This window comes from Eschrichtius robustus, chromosome 9, assembly GCF_028021215.1.
Source record: "Eschrichtius robustus isolate mEscRob2 chromosome 9, mEscRob2.pri, whole genome shotgun sequence".
Lineage (NCBI taxonomy): Eukaryota > Metazoa > Chordata > Mammalia > Artiodactyla > Eschrichtiidae > Eschrichtius > Eschrichtius robustus.
In genome coordinates this window covers 68,342,214-68,362,270 of record NC_090832.1, presented here as the reverse complement: position 1 = coordinate 68,362,270, position 20,057 = coordinate 68,342,214, and the positions used below count along the sequence as shown (strand labels likewise).

General features: G+C 40.8%; 2 protein-coding genes across 3 annotated transcripts in view; both read right to left on the bottom strand.

The window, feature by feature from the left end:
* MDN1 (midasin AAA ATPase 1) overlaps positions 1-20,057 on the bottom strand; it is a 156,733-nt gene that overhangs the window by 74,885 nt on the left and 61,791 nt on the right. For both annotated transcript variants that reach the window (XM_068551457.1, XM_068551458.1), the window contains exons 28-40: positions 19,089-19,223; positions 18,868-19,006; positions 18,455-18,593; positions 18,026-18,156; positions 15,051-15,195; positions 13,129-13,258; positions 8,812-9,030; positions 7,949-8,146; positions 6,233-6,441; positions 5,401-5,523; positions 3,338-3,535; positions 2,181-2,288; positions 1,632-1,820 (exon numbers count right to left, since the gene is read on the bottom strand). In XM_068551457.1, the coding sequence (XP_068407558.1) occupies positions 1,632-1,820; positions 2,181-2,288; positions 3,338-3,535; positions 5,401-5,523; positions 6,233-6,441; positions 7,949-8,146; positions 8,812-9,030; positions 13,129-13,258; positions 15,051-15,195; positions 18,026-18,156; positions 18,455-18,593; positions 18,868-19,006; positions 19,089-19,223 (2,063 nt within the window). The remainder of the gene's footprint in view (positions 1-1,631; positions 1,821-2,180; positions 2,289-3,337; positions 3,536-5,400; positions 5,524-6,232; positions 6,442-7,948; positions 8,147-8,811; positions 9,031-13,128; positions 13,259-15,050; positions 15,196-18,025; positions 18,157-18,454; positions 18,594-18,867; positions 19,007-19,088; positions 19,224-20,057) is intronic.
* Positions 17,144-17,458, bottom strand: LOC137769699 (mitochondrial import inner membrane translocase subunit Tim9-like). The gene is given in 3 exon segments (XM_068551725.1): positions 17,144-17,251; positions 17,326-17,359; positions 17,361-17,458. Coding segments are annotated over 3 exon segments (240 nt in total).

Here is a 20,057-nt window from a genome sequence, read left to right as displayed (position 1 = left end):
GACTGATTATTTACATTCACTTATCCCTTCCTTAGCAGCAATACTGTTAAAAACTTCCTGTTAACTGTACTTCATTTATGCACTTTTTTTTTCTTTTTTTAAATCTAAGAGGAGCTGGGGAGGGGAAAAGATAAGGGTGTGTAAAAAACACTAATTTAGCCCATAGCAGCCACAAAGATTCCAGCCACCCAAAATATTTACAACAAGTTGTGCATTTCTAACAAAGCAGCAATATTCATACTAATCAATGTATACTGAAGTCAGAAAATAAAAACAACAAAGATAAAATCACAATGAGTATCAAACACTGAGTAAAAGCCTAAAAGCAGCACAGAAGAGAAAATGCTCCCACCACCTACTCCTTGGTCCAGGAGATTTCTGACCTTATATCCCACTCTACAGCATATCATCTCCTCTCACTGATATTATACCAGAGTTAAAATTACAAATACTTTTATAGCCTCTCTTCTTCTATTATTATTTTACTTAGCTTCTTTCCCCCTCAGAAAACATTTGGTCAACTACAGCAACTGAACTGGAGGAGTGATGGAAACCTTCCACACCCTACAGTGACTCACCATCTGACCAACATCAGTTCCCCAAGACTGGCCAGTCCTGCCACAGTTAATACACTGTAACCAGTAAGTGGATGGAGAAATGAAAATACTAGCTGAGGATATGTGAACTAAAATTTGTGAAAAAAACAAAACTAACTGAACATCTTGTCCTAATATACTGAAAGCCATCTGCATGTAATAAATGAGTTGTTAACACTGGGCTAGACTCTGGATGCCACGTAGAAGGGGATCTGTGCTCTTAGTAGCAGAATGAAAGTGTGTGAAAGTCACTTGTGCCACGGGCAGCCACATCTTCACGTCAGTAAGGAGGTTACTGTTTCTAACTCACATGAATCTGTAAGTTGCTTTGTTTGTAAACAACTGTGATACAGTAGAAGGAATAGCAGGCGAAGTGGAAAGGTCTGTGCTGGAGAGCTGGCTCTGCCACTTGCTACACTGAGATTCCATGACTCTGAGCCTTGGATCCTCATCTGTAAGAGGTCATGACAGCACCTCCCACCTGCAACTGTTGTGAATTTTCCATGAACTGGACTTGAAATACCACAAAGCAAAATGCACACATTATTAGTTTACTAAGTTGGAAATTCTGGTGTTGTTTTCTACTTACAAAGGGATATTTTTACTTCCATTTAGATACAGAATTTCCTCTCTCTTTTCATCTATTTATCCTTTCTAGAGAAAATACTTTGCAATTTGACATTTATTTAAAAGTAGAAAGCCCTCCTCTTCTACTGGTTATCACCTGTCTCCTCCTGCTTCTCACTTTTGTGCCTGGAAAGGTGATAAAGACCAAGCCTTTATTAATGGAGGGCAATACTGTTAAAGAAGGTCTGCAATCATGGGGATTTAGACGGATAAGCAAACTGTGTCCTCCAAAGCAAACTACACTATGAGACTCCGAGACAGGTGAATGTTTAGTTTCTTCCTGTACCTTTTAAATTTCCAAGCAGCTTTACTGGGTTTGGTATTGTTAATGAGTACACCCCTTTTGTCCCTCAGGAAGAAATCAACTTACAGATGGAAAGAAATGCAAAGAGCAAGTATGAAACTCACCTTTTCTTTATCTTCCTTGGTTCTCATTCTTTCACCATAGACCAAAAACACATGCTGACCAGGATCGTAACACCCAGGGGACTGGTCAACTAGCATCAACTGACACCAGCGGAAAAGGTCCCGGAGGTTGAATTCCCAGGGTCCTCCTATTTGCCCCCATTTCTTCTCGACAGTCACTTCGTGATCAATCTAAAAAGAAAATACCCTTACTGGGAAAGCATGTCCCACTGCTAGGCACTGCATTAAGTACTATCAGTGTACTGTGAATGCATACACAATCCAAAACAGAGACTAACAGGCCTGATTCAGATGTCTCCTTCTCCCAACCCAGACTTCTCAATGCCAGGAATACCCCGTAAGCATTGACAATGATACACGCAACAGAACTGAATTACTGTAACCCTCAAATGAGTAGCTTGCCTTCCACTAGAAACTTTTAGAAGTCTATGTGATTTATCTTAGTTACGGAGACTGGTAATTTAGTGTTCCATGTTGAGAAAATGAGAAAATCAGAAAAACAAAGAACAAATAATACACGTAGGTACTTACCTGGTTGTTGAAAGCAACCATTTTTTTAATAATACTTTTGTCAATGGCTGGAAACAGAGTACTGGCAATGAACTCCATGTCTATTACTGTAAGGGGATCCACAAAGACCTAGAAAATTCAAAAATAACATGAAAAAACGCCATCGTTTCTCTTTACCAAACACCAGAAATGACTACCGTGACTTATGTAAAATTTTTATTTAACACCAAAGTAATAATACCTCAGTAATATATATATTTCAGTTATAGAAATTTCTTTTCTTGCATTTTTAGGATACGGAATCATATAAAATCTTTGAAGTATAGAGCAAAAGAGGGTTTTCTTGTTAGCTTCATTCTAGTGACTTAGAGAAAGACATGCAAGTAATTTTTTAAAGTATATTTGTAATTTTAATTTCCTATATATCATGTAAAATGCTCTAAAAAATCCAGATGGTAGGTATATGAGCATTCATTTTAAAATTTGATCAACTTTTCAATAAGTTTGAAATTTTTCATAATAGATTTCTTAAAAGATACTCAGTAAATTCTTAATTATCAAGGGATGGGGCATAAAAGAAAGCTAACATCTAGAAGCATTTCCAAGCCACTACATTAGCCAAACTTTGAAAAAAGATGTTAAAACATGTAAGCCTACGTGTACACACACACACACACACCTTCTGCTGCAAATGAGAATTAAGGTAATAAGAAAAGATACCAACTATTAATAGTGGTTGACTTTGGTATGGAGAATACTGGATTTTTTTTTCTTCATGGTAGTTTTTTATACTTTATTTTACTTAGATTTAAATGCATTTTCATTATAAAATAATCTTTTAATGTTCTAACAGATCACAAATACACTTGAAAAGGTCAAAGATTGGCCTTAATCTCTGAGCACAGTAATAGAATCCTCAAGATGGTGGTCATCTTACTTTCCTCCAACTGATAACATACCAGGTCCTCTGAGACCTAAGATAAAGGATTCGCAGCAGGAGAGAAGTGATTATGGGAATCAGTCACATTGATATCCAACATATAAAGATATGAAATCGAGAGGCAGATCATTACACTGAGCCTGTCTCACTCTCATAGTGGGCACCCTCATAGCTATGTGTCAGCAGTATTATTGCCCCTGACACCACCTTTGGTTTCTGGGGCAACAGCAAATCTTACCTGAGTAAACCTATTTAGGAAAGACCTGGGCAAGCCCTTCCTTCCGCCTCCTTGTCTAAAAGGATTTTGACAACCAAAAATCTTCGTCTTCTCATGCAGCACTTGAAAGCTCATTCCTAACTCAGGAATATAGATTTCTCCTCGGTGGTCAAAACAAGCATTGAGTCCTTCCAAGACTGACTGCGAAGCCAGGTTAAGCTATTTGGAGAAGAAAGAGCATATACTTATTTTATATGCTGTATAGCTGTTACAAAAAGCAAAAGAATAATATGCACAAAAAGTAGTCTTATCCTCAAGGGGGAAGGGGTTCAAACAACATTGGTAACATTCTGCTTCTCAAGCTGAACTGGTGTGTATTCATCCTATTATTTCATATATATGTTAGAGAAATTTGGGGTGTATAAAATAGCAATAATTTTTAAGTAAACTGAGTATGTAGGTTAAATTTTTTTAAAGCAGTTAAATTAGTCTCAAAAATAAAACTGTATCCATTATCTGCTCCTATATTGGCCTACTTTATAAATCATAGCTTACAAAAGAAACTTTCCAATACAAAGATATCTCATTTTCGCTCTGGGATTTTTTTAAGGTGAAGTAAGATAGTTCTTTACATACTTAAATAAACATCCTTCCCAGCTCAAATACTGAATAAACTCTCCAAATGGGCTTCAAAGTCACAATATAAACTACATAAAGTAGATCTAACTATGCCAACAGTTTTGTGAACAACAAGAGCAAACATGAGGATTTGTGTGTGTGAGAGCCAGAAATGAAAAGAGCTGAACGGAGGTCCTCAGATGCTGAGTTCAGAGCTCAGGGATGTGAAGTATGGGTGGTTTTTAGGTAACATGGAAAAATTCAACTGTGAAATGTGGATCAGTAAAATGCCAATGGGCCAAAAATCAGATTATATTAGAATTTCAAGGGTCATGTTTACATAAGCACTCAAAACACAAACTCTTGCTATATACCCACATACAGGTCAAGTTCTAAAAGCTGCTCTTATGTGTGACTGCAAGGCCAGAATGCCTTGCAGTCCCTATGTGCATTTCCACAAAATATGACTATGGTCAGCAGTCTTCTAGCTTTGAAACAAGGCACTCTTTTTTTTCCTGGCTGATGATTATTCTATCACATATCTTTTTCAAAAAAATCTGGGGGGAATAAAACAAAAACCAAAACCCTCCCTCTCTTTTAATATCTGGTAATTAGGAAGCAGCTCAGCAGAAAAGGAATCCACCCCCCTTACTGCAGACGCAAGGGGGTTCTGAATCTAGGGAACCCGCTGGGACCTGTGTCAAAAGTCATCTGTGGCACTTTCATCACTCAAATCATTTTAAGCTACACAACTACTTGCTCGCCTTTTCTGCAACTGACATTGCACATCCCGAACTAACTCAAATCCTTTGGCCACAACCTTCAATTTTTTTATTTTGTGCATCACTTCTCCATATCTCTCTAGCTGCCTGCCAGTCACAGAGATTCGGCACTTATCACGTGTCTCATGATGTGCTCTGTTCTGGTCATTAATTTATTCCATGTGCACATATAACACTGACCATTTTCTCGCCATTTTTCTATGTCTCTTCCTACTATAACTCTCCCCAGCCTCTCTGCTGAAATGAGGTGGTTGGCACTATTTGTAAACTATGTTTAACTCTGAAAATAAATACAAGCACAGCAAGCCTGCCAGCGACTAGAGCATAAAACTAGTGAAGAGGCACTTTTTCTGGAGGCTAGCTCACGAAAGTAGGAGAGTTTGTAGGTTATATTGGGTTGGCCAAAAAGTTCGTTTGGTTTTCCATAAGATGCTATGGGAAAACCCAAACGAACTTTCTGGCCAACCCTATACATGGGGGGAGTTCTGTATATGCTTTCTGACAAGTGACTTTTCTTATTCATAAAAGAGACCACGGAGGATTCTTTTCATCAGAGAATTTGCCTTTACTAGCCAAGAGCATGATCATCCATTGCGAAATGCCCTCAAGCCTCGAAAAGTTCTGCCCCCACCCCCATTTCTCACACTTGTAGTCCCACGTTGGCACGATGGGCCGTCCTCTCACCTCATCCAACACAACCCAATGGCCTGCCTTCAAGGCTGCCAGCAAGGGGCCATCGCGCCAGGCAAACTCTCCTCCCTTGCCACCTTCAACAGGTAGATCTGCTCCAAACAGGTCTGTGATGTCCTTTGAGAGGAGGAAGAAATGGGGGAAAGCCAACATTACATAGAAAATTAACTAGATCCCAAGACCCCAAACGTAAAATGCTAAATACTTAGGCCTTGTACCACTTTTTAGTCTTACCCCCAAGAGAGAACTAATCAATGCCAGAACTCTTTACCAGGAGCCCAGACATGCCCCAAGCATCTTATCATCACAATAGTCTAAGCATCTATCAACTGGAGCTCTAGATCAATAGTTCTCAACATTGGATGTACTTGGAAATAAATTGGTGACCTTAAAGAACAAAAACAAAAACCACACACACCAAAAACAAGGCCCTCCTCCCAGACCCCATCCCAGGAGATTAGTTAATTTGTCATCTCTGTCCCATATTTTCATAAGATTGTTTAAAGGGTCATTTTATCTGTAATTAATATTTTTAGAAAGGACAAAAATAGAGAGAGGCTGTATTACAATAAAAACTGAAACGAGTGATTCTCCCTCAAAAGAGAATTACAATAAAGCATCCAGAGAGAATAATACTACAGGTGTCATCTGTTAATGAACACAAAAGGAGAATTAGGTTTGTGGATCATGTTGCTATGGTCTTTATCACCATGAAATATTTGGGGTTCTGACATCGTGATTATTTCTGACTAGAAAACTCTATAAATAGATAAAAACATTACTCCCTACACCTACCCCCATCAGCTGTAGCGTGACTTAAGCTTACCGTCTGCTCTGACAAGTTGATTCGGACAAGAGTGTTGCCTGAAGCCTTGGCTAAGGCTCCCACCAAGCTCGTCTTGCCCACACCAGGGGAGCCCTCCAAGAGGATAGGTTTGTTCAGTTTTGTAGCTCTTAAGAGCCTCTGGGCATTCATAGCTGTGGTGCCCGCACTGAGTGCATAGTCGGCGATATTATTCCTGTGCAAGACAGGTCCTGAAGTGGAGAAAAGAAAAGCCACATTTAAGCTAGACATCACCAAATCATACATATATATCAAATGGAGATTAAAAGAATCCACCAAGTAGACTGTCAGTCAGTGAAGTACCATCTGTGGTGAAAACGCTTAGCCCTATTTTGATATTTCCTCACTTTTGGGTCCATAAAATGCTTTCCAGGAAGAGCCAGCAGCATACTTTCTTCAACTGTGCCTACTACACAGATCTCGGCACTTCCTACACCTACATCTATACATACTCATATAGGTCGAAACTGCAAGCATACATCTTTCCTTTCACAACCTACACCTGGAATTACTACTACCTGTACTTGTACAATTTACCTTATACTTGTATTTTCCTAAAAGTCAAGTGGAAGCTTGGTATATAGGCCAGATGGTTCCATATAAACAATTTCATCCAAGGTTTTTAGGCCACCAAGACAATTCAGGATGCATCCTTAACCCATAGTATAGCTGAAGTGCAGGACTAATAACAGTCTTAGAGGGCTTAATATTTATGCCACTATGTCTCCTGGCAGAAGCTGTTGGTACATCAGTTTGGAGGCAGTGGGGCTAGGAAAACATTTATTACCTCAGCTACGGAAGCAGAAGCAAGGACCACCCCAGTCCCAGGCCACGAGCACACAGCTCCTACACGAGAGAGCTGAATACTACCATGACGGCTTAGGGAAGGGATCTAATGGTTAGATCACGGGGGGGCCCCATCAGGGATGAAGACAGTACTGTTGAAGAGGGAGAGGGAAAGGGGTAATGTTCCATTCAGCCCGGAAGCTGGGCTGGTTTAGTTCACCACTGAACCCCCGCTAACTGCCACTGCATCTCTACACATTCCAGGCACTCAACAATTCTTGACACAGAGAGGAAAGAAGGGACAAGAAAGAGATGACTCTGCTAGAGAAGCAACAATCCGAAAAATTCAGAGTGCCCTGGAAAAATATCTAATATAACTACCTCATTTAAATATTTGACAGAGGCAACCTAGTAAGAGCAAGGATTAGAACTGAAATCCACCTGCATTTCCTATTTAATCACTCATTTATTCATCCATTCACTCACTCAGCAGACATTCTCTGAATGCCTATGACTGCTAGGCTACGTGGCAGATGCCAGGGACAGGAAGATGAATGACACCTGCCCTCAAGGGTTCACAAAACTGTTTTTGTAAAAGGTGATAAAGTTCTCAGTTGAAACATTATGGGCTGAATTACCACTACAGGAAAGGTCTCGCTTTGAGCACCAAATAATAAACAAATAAATGCATTTTTAATGGGACAATTTACTCATGTATTAAAGACTGTATTTTCTCCTACTTTTATATGCCAGTTATATATTTTTAACCACTCACACAATTATGATTACGTCAAGTCAGATTCTAACTCAGATAAAAAGTAATCATGATATACTGAAGTTAAAAGTCACAATAAAGGTCAAGTATTTGTGAACCACAAGAAGAGAATCTTATTTATTAAAAATCATTCTTACCCCTTGGTATAAAAAATGGATGAATTCCCCAAAGGTTATCTATCCCAGTGAATTCTTTGGCTTTGAGTCTGTCATAAATCTTCAATTCATTTTTCTGACTTTCTGTAAGTCGGACGATCTTGGAAAGTTTCTTGATTAGGAATTTCAGACATTCTTTGCGAGCCAAGAGAGCCGTACCAAACCCAGATGAAGTTACCCCTAAAGGAAGAGGATCAGTCCATCAAACAACAGCAGGGCACCCAGCTTCACAACCACTCAGCAGGAACTCTAGGACGGGCTCCTGAATCACAGCCAAAATACGACTGCTAGTATAAGCAGCCCTAAGAAGGAGTGTGACTCCCCTCTCCCCACAACTGTCAGGTCATCAATTCAGCAGCAGCTTATTCAGTAAAGCACTCCAGTCACCCCATGAGAAATCAGTCTGGAGAAAAGAGTAACTAATAGGGTACTTTTAGTCATGTGGGCTTGTATTTCTAATTTTCATGGCTGAAAAAAACTTAAACATTAAATTTAATAAAATTGTAGTACACTTAAAACAAACTACAGGATTCAGGCCCGTTAACTCTAAATAACTGTTTTAAGAAATGTCATGTTAAGTTCTTCAGGAGCAAAAGCATTTCCAGCAGTCTTCTTTCTATCATAATCACTACTTCACATTTACTAAACCCCTGGTCTATAAGCAATGAAAAGCTTTTGCGTATCTTTTACACCAATCGCCTCTCAAGAAGAGTAAAAGAACAAGAGAGCCACTGTGAGTCTTGGAAATGCTACAGGTATCTGGCTCAGCGGTCTGGGCTTGCTCCATCTCACAGTTCCCTCTACCCTAACCCCTTGTTCTCACCAGCTAATAACAGACAACATACCTGAACCTATTCCATCTACGTACACCAGGCAGGCGGCGTGGACAAAAGACGTCACTGTGGAGATGGTCTCCTGCCTTTTCAAAGCAGCTTCCTCCCCCATTGTGTTCATGAAGTTAACCCAGGACAGGATATCTCTGATACTGACCACACACCTTCGGCCAAACTCCTGGTGGGTCAGCCAGTCAATGAAATCCAGCATCACCTCAGCTATGTCAGCCCCTGAGACACAAGAAAGCAAAGGTATTTGCTGTTTGGGAAGACTCCGGACAGGGATTTGCAACCTGGGGCCCATCGGTGGTTTAAAAGGGATCTATGTTTCATGAGATTATATGCAAATTTTTGTGAATGTACATTAATACTTTTTCTAAGCAAATGGGGTCCACGGCTATAATCACATTCCCATAGGGTTCAAGAACAGCATTCTACCCCTACCAACGCAAACAAACAAAAAAACACCAGAAAGAAAACTTCGAGAATTAAAGTCTAAGAAAGCGCCCTGAAAACAACTCAAAGAAATAAAGTATTCATTTGGTTTGTGTTCAGATACAATTCTGAAGACAAGACACAATGATTTTAGAAAACATACAGATTTATTTATATTTTTAACTGATTCAGTGGAATGGGGATTATCATGATTTCAGTGGCATTTAGTCTAGGTTTTTTGTTTGTCTGGTCCATCTGTTCATCAATCACAATTTAGCAAATTAGAGGATTCACAAATTATGTTTCGTGATTCAAGTTAATGACTATTCTAATTTTCACAATTTCATATTGTAAAATATTTGTCTGGAAACAGAATACTTAAGTCATACACAGACATTCAAAGCAATGACAATCAAATTTAGTAGAGTACTTCATATAACTTCTGAAGTCAATAGTAAACATTTATCTAAAAAGTATGAATATCAAGGAATGCTTTTTAAAAAGAAAATATAAGGAGGAATCAGCACTGCTGTAATAAAAAGTAGACTCTACAGTAACAGCTTTCAAGCTACACTGCAAACTGGTTAGAAGAAAAATACTAATTACAGAAAAAAACACAAATCTTAAGAAAGAACATAAAATGACAACTCATGGGAGAAAGTCTAGTAACAAGAGGAAAGAAATTAAATACTGTTTCAAAAGCTAGATGTTAAACATGAGTACCTGGATCCACATTTCAGAGTGGAAAAAAATGTGAGGTAAATCAAGGACTTAAGGAAAATGAAATAATTTATCCATTAATAGAGAGGAATTAAATCATGACTATTAAAGAAATAAAAGATCATCAGAGATAAAGTGGATGGGATGGGTTCATATATGTATTTTTTAACAACAAATATTGAAGATAACAGGAGAGAAACCTACGTGATAAATATATTAAGGAATATTATCCAAAAATATACAAATAGCAATATGTAAAATAATAGTTATTTTTAAATAAACTAGAGAATGCTCCATTCACTAGTAATAAAAGAAAATGAAATTTTAGAATATCCATTAAATTAACAAGGATAAAATAATAGATTTCATTGTATTTAAAAAGAAAAAAATGACGGGAATTCCCTGGCAGTCCAGCGGTTGGGACTCGGCGCTCTCAGTATTGGGGCCCGGGTTCGATCCCTGGTCGGGGAACTAATTAATAAGCTGCTAGCAGCACTGTGAATGGGGCCAACCTTCTGGAGAGCAATCTGGCCACAACTAATGGGAGCTCGGAAGTTCCTTGTTTCTACTTCTAGAAATACAACTCAAAGAAAAGCTCTGAACAATATATCATTTTAATGAAAAGAGAATGCTTTGAGAAATACTGGTCAATGAGAGTCTGAGAATGGCAAAAGCAGCCCACATGCCCTTCAGAGATCAATTTTTTTTAAATACATCAATTTCATCAATACATCAAATATAGAAAAGATTTCATTACAGAATCTTTTTTTGTTATATTATCAATGTATACATAATACTACTATTGAGATTTGTGAACCAAAAATAATAGAAAAAGTGGTACCCACAGTGGTATTTATATTTTCATTAAGACGATGCAGTAAATATATCTTAAATACCCTAAATAGGCTCAGAATTCAATTTAGAATCCATAATAGTTGAAATATTAAATTCAATGAATCATATATATCCTTAAAGAAAATCTGGGGAAAAGCTATGTCTAGTTTCCTTTTTTTTGGGCGGTGTGCGGCTTGTGGGATCTTAGTTCCCTAACCAGGGATCGAACCTGTGCCCCCCTACAGTGGTAGCACGGAGTCCTAACCACTGGACTGCCAGGGAATTCCCTAATTTCCTCTTTTATATTACACAATTTCAAAAATGTTTTTATGCTGTGCCACGCTGATCCATTTCCAAATGAAAAAACTGCTATAAATTATTAAGCCACTTCTCCCTCATGCTCCATGTTCCTTCCCTCAGGGTCTCTAATGCCTCCCCAGGGAAGTCTGCTGCCATGCAGCCTGGAAAGCATGGAGTAAACAAGCTCCTTAAGGACAAGCCGTAAGGCTCAGAGTAAGTCCTAGGGGTCCCAGTGCTTAGGCCCTGTGGAGGAACCGTTTGCTCAGTTAAACATGAAAAGCACTGATGATGCAGCAAAAGTGGCAGCTTAACAGCAGTTGCATCCTCCGCCATTCTTATCACAATCCAAGTAGCTCAGAAAAGTAAGCAGCCCACAGGAGATTCAGAGGTTACTTCCTTGGGGGACCCAGTCCCAACCCAGAGCCGAAAGACAAACCATGCCAGCTTAACAATTTCTGTCTTCTCCTCCTCTTTTTACTTGAATTTTCACCATAAATGCACCAATGCACACAACCAAGGTAAGTCAGAGGTTCTGAGTGTGGGCTGTAGACCAATATTATTGGACCACCTGGGAATTTGTTAGGAAGGCAAATTCTCATGCCCTACACCAGACCGACTGAATCAGAAGCCCTGGGTGCAGGGCCTCGCAAGCTGTATTTAAACCAGTTGTCCAGGTGAGTTTGGGAATCGCAGGCTTAGTCAATTCTGCACCACTGAGTGGCTGTGATATTGGTGGAGCCAGGGGAACTCCAGCTGTTCAGACAGCACTGGGTACACCCGTGAATACTGAGGTTCAGTAAAGGCCCTTCTTAAAAGGAAGTCTGTGCTCAGGTGACTAAAGAGCCAATCTTTCCTAATATACCACAGATGAGGCGGGGATCCATGCACCTACTCTCCACAGCCATCCCACCTATTTTTGAAGCTGTGCTTTAGCGTGCCTTTAAAAAGCTGAACATATCCATGAACCTCAATCTCAAAGAAGTAGACAACCTTTTATATTCTTTAAGACAGAGAGGCAAAATGATCCAAAAAACTACTTGTATTAGGGTTTGTATTAAGGCTTAGAACCAGATCTACGTCCTAAATTTAGCCCATTCAATGCCGAGAATATGGGATTAATCAGGGCAGTCTAAGCTCAATTTGAAAAAAAAAAAAAAAAAAAGAACCGTATAATAAATATTTTGGCTCTTACTGGATATTTTTTAAAAATGTATTATTTTTAATATGCAGTTTGTTTTAATGCAACATAATTTTTTTAAATTAATTTATTTATTTATTTATTTATTTATGACTGTGTTGGGTCGTTTCTGGGCGAGGGCTTTCTCTAGTTGCGGCGAGTGGGGGCCACTTTTCATCGCGGTGCACGGGTCTCTCACTATCGCGGCCTCTCTTGTTGCGTAGCACAGGCTCCAGACGTGCAGGCTCAGCAGTTGTGGCTCACGGGCCTAGTTACTCCGCGGCATGTGGGCTCTTCCCAGACCAGGGGTCGAACCCGTGTCCCCTGCATTAGCAGGCAGATTCCCAACCACTGTGCCACCAGGGAAGCCTTGATATTTTAAGAATTATTAAATCCAGGTTACAAGTCTATGGGAGTTTTTAAAATACTACTCTATTTTCCTTGTGTTTGAAATTTTCACAATAAAAGGAAAATTTAAAATAAAATAAAGTGAAATGATAATAATTAGTTGACAACTACTAAAGAAATGCAGTTTAAAATTCTATAAACATTTTCTAACGGTGGTAATGATTAAAATTTAAACCACATTTCCTTATCTTTAGCCAACAAATATGCCTTATATATAAAGATAGCCGACAGGTGAAACAATCAGAAAGCTAAAACGTAGTAACCCGGTGATGGAAGCAAGGTGAAGAAGGGATACTTTGGTAGAAGGCAACAGGCTAGTATCACATTTTCCTTAGATCTATCTACCTGTTATCACTTCTCCATAGAACAGGCCATACACACCTACTGCTAAACATGCTATTCCCCTCCCTCCAGCACACACACACACCCCACCGCCACCACCTGAACACTCTCACCTTTACGATCTGTTCTGCCCAGAGACAGTCCTGGACGAAGGTTATGGCTGATAATCTGAGTTAAGTCTTCACGGCTTGCGCTTTGAGGGCACCATATTTCTGTAAAACGGTTTCTTAAGGCAGGAGACAGCTACAAAGAACACAAATCCTAATGTGAATTTAATACCTATGAGGAAAGCTAGAAAACAAATCCTTTGAATGAATGCTTGCTGTGAATGTGGCAAATACCCAATGCTTCTTTTATCACCTCTACTACTGTCTATAATTCACTGAACACCTATTTGTCCGGCTCCTTCCACATGTCACCTCATTATCTCCACCACACTCCCTGAGCTCGTACTACCACCCCTTTCTTTATAATCATGGTAGAGAACTTCAAGGTCTTATAGAGTCCGTGGTGCAAGAAGGATTCAGCCCTAGTAGATGACTCCCAAACCCCAACACTTTCCCCTAAGCAAAGGCCCTTCCCTTTACTTTCCCTTCAGCTACTTGACTGGTGGCTTGGAGAAAATAAACATTATCTTCCCATGGGGGAGAGCTGTCTGAAGCAGAAGGAGAAAATTTGATGTGGCTCAAAGGGAGTGAAATTGCAAACAGGTATATATTTACCTCTTGTATGACAAAGAACTGTTTAGTCCTCCAGTCTCAGGGCCTTTGCCCTCAGTCTGGATTCATCCCACCCTCCCCCTAGGTCAGATAACACCCGCTCACAAAAGTTCACCAACGATTTTCTTTTACTGCACAGATCAACTCCATCCTTCGCCTCCCCGGCCTAGCACAGCAGGACCAGGAACAACGCCTGCACTCAGGAGCAGCTCAGCAAAGGCCCCAGGGGTGTGCGTGTGCTGCTCAGCACCATCCCGGCTGAGCAGGACCGTGGTTCCAGGATCCTGCCTCCCTCTGCAGCAAGGCAGGCAGAACCAAAAGCTAGCTTTCCCTTTGGTAAAAGCTGGCAATCTCTGTCTAAAAATAACTTAAGCTAACCTGACAGGCAAGTTAACACACACAACCTTGAAATCAGATCTTTCTGTGCTATTTCCACTTGCCACAGAGCCTGTTTTCATACTTTGAAACTGTGGTGTATGTTATTTCTTCCCTTCAGTACATTTCCCAAAGCACAGCAATCATCTTTCTTCTTATGCTACTGAGGAAAATCAGGCCCTAAATATCACTTTCACACTTCAGGCAGCCACCAAGTTACCAGGAATCTTACCTGCTTTCACTCCCCACCAACCCATTTCTGCTCATCATCCTGACCTACTACCACACCACCCTCTCCCTAACTTGAACACACCAGGGTCTCACACACAACGCAGACTTCTCCACTGAGAGGCTTCATGAGCCTGGAAGCCGTGGGGCTTGGGGGACCCTCATACCACCTTCTCAACAGAAGAAATCGCCCTCACCCTTTCCTTTACCAACAGTCTGAGGGTGACCCACACAACCCCTGAGAGAACAGACACTCTCCACCTGCAAAACCAGGACAGGATCCTGGCTGCGACTGCTTTTTTGTCACTTTAAGTCATTCATATCACCACTCTCGTGTTTAACAGAGTAGACTCTAGAAGCAGAACTTGAGAATAAACTTCAGTTTCAACTTTTCTCATCCATAAAACTAGCATAATAACTTCCACACAGAGCTCTCGTGAGACTTTGTTACCTTAAACATATGTAAAAAGCCAGGCAAAGTGATTGAAATAATGAAATTTCAGGCACATACAAAAGTGAGACGTCAAATAAGGAATGTTTTATCTGTCAGAATTATTTTTCAACCTTATAATGGCTCTCTCTGGATTTTTATCTTTTACTCAGTTTTTACCCAACATAAAATTCCAGACACATTTTTACATACTGTATTTATGGGTACAGTGAGCTGAGGTCAAAAGGCACAAAAAAATTATGCTTCAAGAACACAGTTTTACCTCTTTTTTCCCAAAGTCACCCCCGGGGTTCATGGTTGCCAAGATACGGAATTTCTTCCCAGCAGTCAACAGCTCTACCTCATTATCCTTGTCCTCTAGGTTGCCTTTCTCAGCTAATAACAGAGACTTTTCCACTTCAAGGACACTAGAAGGAAAATTGGAGAATGGGAGATTAGAAAAGGCTTCTGTATTCTATTTTGTGGTCTTCAGTGTTCTCAAAAAGGAAAAAAAAAGTCATCTCCTTTGCTGAGCTTTCACTTTAGTTAATGGTTTCCTGCCACAAACTTCAAAGTGAATAGTTATCCCAATTCCTATGTAGTGGGACAACAGTTCTGATCAAAAGAAAAAGAATTCCCTTTTCCCACTTACGTCAAGACACTTGTTTTAAAAAATGGGAGCCTAACTTCCCTGGCGGCGCAGTGGATAAGACTCCACACTCCCAATGCAGGGGTCCCGGCTTCGATCCCTGGTCAGGGAACTAGATCCCACAAGCATGGGTCCCAGGTTCGATCCCTGGTCAGGGAACTAGATCCCACAAGCATGCCGCAGCTAAGAGTTTGCATGCTACAACTAAGGAGCCCACGTGCCGCAACTAAGACCTGGCACCACCAAATAAATAAATATTTTAAAATAAATTAAATAAATAAAAAATGGGAGCCTAGCATGCAAATGTTCATGGCAGCATTATTCACAGATATAGAAACAACCCAAATACCAAGAAGAGGTGAACAGATTAAAAAATATGGTATTATCTACACAATGGGGCTTCCCTGGTGGCGCAGTGGTTAAGAATATGCCTGCCAATGCAGGGGACACGGATTCAAGCCCTGGTCTGGGAAGATACCACATGCCGTGGAGCGACTAAGCCCGTGAGCCACAACTACTGAGCCTGCGCGTCTAGAGCCTGTGCTCCGCAACGGGAGAGGCCACGATGGTGAGAGGCCCACGCACTGCGATGAAGAGTGGCCCCCGCTCGCCGCAACTGGAGAAAGCCCTCGCACAGAAACGAAGACCCAACACAGCCAAAAATAAATATAAATAAATAAATAAATTTATCTACACAATGAAATACTATGAGGAACAAAAAGGAACACACTAATGATATAGGCTATACCATGAAGGGACCTCAAAACATTGACACAAAGTGAGAGAAGAGACCATTTATATGAAATGTCCTGAAAAGCCAAATCTATACAGACAAGAAGTAGATGAGGAGTTGCCTGGAGCAGGAGGTGGCATCAAAGATAAACTGTAAATGCACAGGAGGGATGCTACTGGGATGATAAAAATGTAAACTGAATTGTGGTGGCTGCAAAACTCAGTAAATTTACTAAAACTCATCGAATTGGGGGACTCCCTGGCGGTCCAGTGGTTAGGACTCTTGGCACTCGCATTGCCGGGGCCCGGGGTTCGATCCCTGGTTGGGGAACTAAGATCCCACAAGCCGCGTGGCGTGGCCACTGCCCAACTCCCCAGCCCCCCACACACAAAGAAACAACCCCCCCCCCAAAAAAAAGAAAGAAAAAAAAAATAACTTACTGAATTATACATTTAAAACAGGTACATTTCATGATATGTAAATTATACCTTGATAAAGAGAGAAACACAGGTGTTCATCAAGATTCACACTGATCTGAGGATTTTTTTTTTTTTTTTTCTTTTTCTTTTTGACGGGGCAGCTTGCGGGATCTTAGTTCCCCGACCAGGAAATGAACCAGGGCCCTCGGCAGTGAAAGCGTGGAGTCCTAACCACTGGATTGCCAGGGAAGTCCCTGTTTCATTTTCTTTTTTTTCCCCCCTGGGTTATTTCCATTTATTTTACTTTTAGTAATATAATTTTTTTTCTATCTCATGACTGAACACCTATTTTGAAGAAACAATGGTTTATTTTTCTAATCAAGTGACCAAGCTGCTGAGTCTTAAGGTCTCAACAAATGCTGCATCTTACTATTTTCATTGCACAACAAGACTTATTTTGATTACTCTGGTAAATAGCAATTTTGCTTCTCCAGTGGTTCTTATTTGCCAGTCAGGACAGATGGCTGGTTCACACGGTGGCTACTGTTTTCGGGCGCTTTCTGTCAGGTGAGCCCTCATTTCCGGTATCGCATCAGGGATCCGTCCCTCAGGACTTCTCTACGTGGTTGGCCAAGGCATCCTACACTGGCTATCAGGGCTTCATTCTGTTGAACAGGATATTCCTGAAATCTCATTGATATTCTTCGTGTCATTTTTAAACATTTCTGGAAGCAATGTTCTGAGCAGGTGAGGTCACTTCAGGCTTTACTTCTCTTGTCCTGAAGTCTCTCACACTGCAAAAAGCAGGTTTACCGTAGGCTTACTGTGTAGGTTTTGAGAAACTTCTTAAACTGTTTTATCTGATCAGATTTCAGTATTTGTGCAGCCATATTCTTTCAGTATGTTCCTTAGTCACCTTTTCTGATGCATGAGTTTCCTTTGTGTTCTGGAAAAGCATCTTTGCTTGAATGTCTCCAGCAAAGCCTGATTTCTTACTCAAGCACATGCTCTCACATCCGACACCAGTATGCGGCTAGGGGGCTACGTGGCCAGCCAAGTCTGGTGTGGAGGGTTGGCGTCCTGGTCTGGGGTTTTGAGAGGCCTTACAGCTGTTAACACCCAGGATTTTGATTCTAGTTCTTTGAAAAAAAAAATTAAGATAATGGCTACATAATTTGCCTTAAAAAAGAATTTTAACTTGCGCTTGTTTGTTTTAGCCCTATCCTCCCATAGTCCCATCTTTCTGATTATTGACAGCTAAACAGAAAAACTAGGTCTCTTAAAGGAGACACTGAGTGCTAAAGCCAAAAAAAAGCAATAGCTCATCATCATTTTCAAACATTTACTGAATACAGTGTACCTATGAAGAACGCTACTGTGCACAAGAATTAATATCTATAAAATCCAGACCAGCAAAAGCATCAAACACAGGGTAAACCTCTTAACACGCGTGTTACCTGTTGAGTCTTTCCAGGACAGAGTCGTCAGCTAGGGAGATCTCATCCAAGAGGAAAAAGCCGTCCTCCTTCATGGCCAGAACCAGAGGCCCATCATGCCACTCAAAGAGTCTTGATGTGTCAATTTCTTCCTACAATTTGGAAAAGAAGAGGGTGAAATTAAAGGGCAGGTGGCTCCACAAGACAATACACATGTAGCTAGTGGGTGTCTGCTGGAGTTGCTCTGCAGAAAACAAAGACTGGAGAACAAGGAACAGATCTCGCATAACAGGATGCTCGTGGAGGTCCCTTGCAGACCAGTGAAAATCTGAAGATAAGATACGTATCAAACCTGTATGCCCCACCGGGAACAAAGTCCCACAGTTGACTCTCGCACAGAGCCGACTGCAATTCTTTAAATGAACATGTTATCATTTGCTCGGGACAAACCTTGTCATTTGGCTTCTGTCTCACGGGTCGCAACCCCCCCAAGAAGTCCGATGTCTCCATGTGTAAGTGGCAGTTGACTGAGTATAATTTCTGCTTTGCCAAGGCCGCAAACACCTGACAGATAGTAGTTTTCCCACACCTGTTAAGAGATACACACCAGATTAACAAGGAGCATGAATTCCAAATACACACCCATGAACACCCCAGTCAACAAGTGAGGGGAGCTCTGGCCACAGACACTGCTGGCCAACACAGGGCATCTGGCCAACACAGGGCGCCTGCCCCTTGGCTCAGGGGACCCTTCCCCAAAACACAGCACCCTACCATGTCTCTTAACCAGAAGGGCACACACTACATGAACTCTACTGAATTGAACTGAACCCTCAAAATGAGTTACTGTCTTCCCACTTTACCCAGTGTCTCCAACCAGCAGCACTGGTTCACCAAATTCCAACGCCCTTCCCACCAGCATCGCCAGTCTCCGCATGCCCTTGGTCCACACGACGTGGCTGAACTTAGACTCCAATGTGGATATCTGAGCAGACAATTTACCTATCAAAGGCAGAGTACATATTTAGGTTCTAATATGAATACAACTCAATTCATTATCCTCTGGATGTGATGGCCTACTCACTCAGCAATTTTAGGACATTTTCTTTGGAGAAGAGGGATTGAGGACACAATTTTTTCTTGAAATGTTTTTCAAGGACTTCTTGAATCACATCAACCTCCTCCTGCTTCCTGACTCGGCCTGCCAGAAGCATAAAACCTTGAAAGAAAAAAAAAAAGGAACCGTCAAGTGTCAATACCAAGGGACACTGATACTATGGAGCATTCGCTGCTGTGAAGAGAAAACCTGAAGAACTACTTTGGAAAACCAGGAGAACTTACTACAACTAACTATACGCCTGCCCTCTGCCTTGGCAACACGACTTCTAGGTAATCCAACACAAATGAACTCACGTGCACCAAATGACATTCAGGAATGTTCAGAGCAGCTTTTCTTTCTAATAGCTAAAAAGCAGAAATGACCCAAATGTCCATCAACAAGAGAACAGACAAACATATCATGGTATCTCCCATACAATGGGTTACAACACAGTAATAATTTAAAAGGAATGAAGTCCTGATGTACAAAACAGCATGGCTGAATCTCACATCAGATTGAGTGAAAAGAAGCCAGACACAAGAGTACATACTGCATGATACTATTTAGATGAAGCACAAGCTCAGGCAGAATCCATCACTGGTGACAGATGTCAGAGCAGCGATTATCTACCTCTAGGAGTTAAGGCTGGCAAGAGCCATGAAAGAATCTTCTGAGGTACTGGAAATATCCTAAATCTTTGCCAAGGTCGTGATTTACACGGGTACCCACATATGTAAAAATACATTAAGCTGTACACGAAATAACAGAGCACTTTACCCACTTTACTGTTACATTTTATGTTATACCTCGATAAAAAAAGTTTAAAAACAGTGCTCCTCCCTGTACTCTTTACCAGCAAAGAGAAAATACAACTCTCATGGGTTAGTTTTATTTCCTCCCCACGCTCAGTAACCACCCTGTGAACAACTCATCAAGACTTTTCAAATCAGAAGA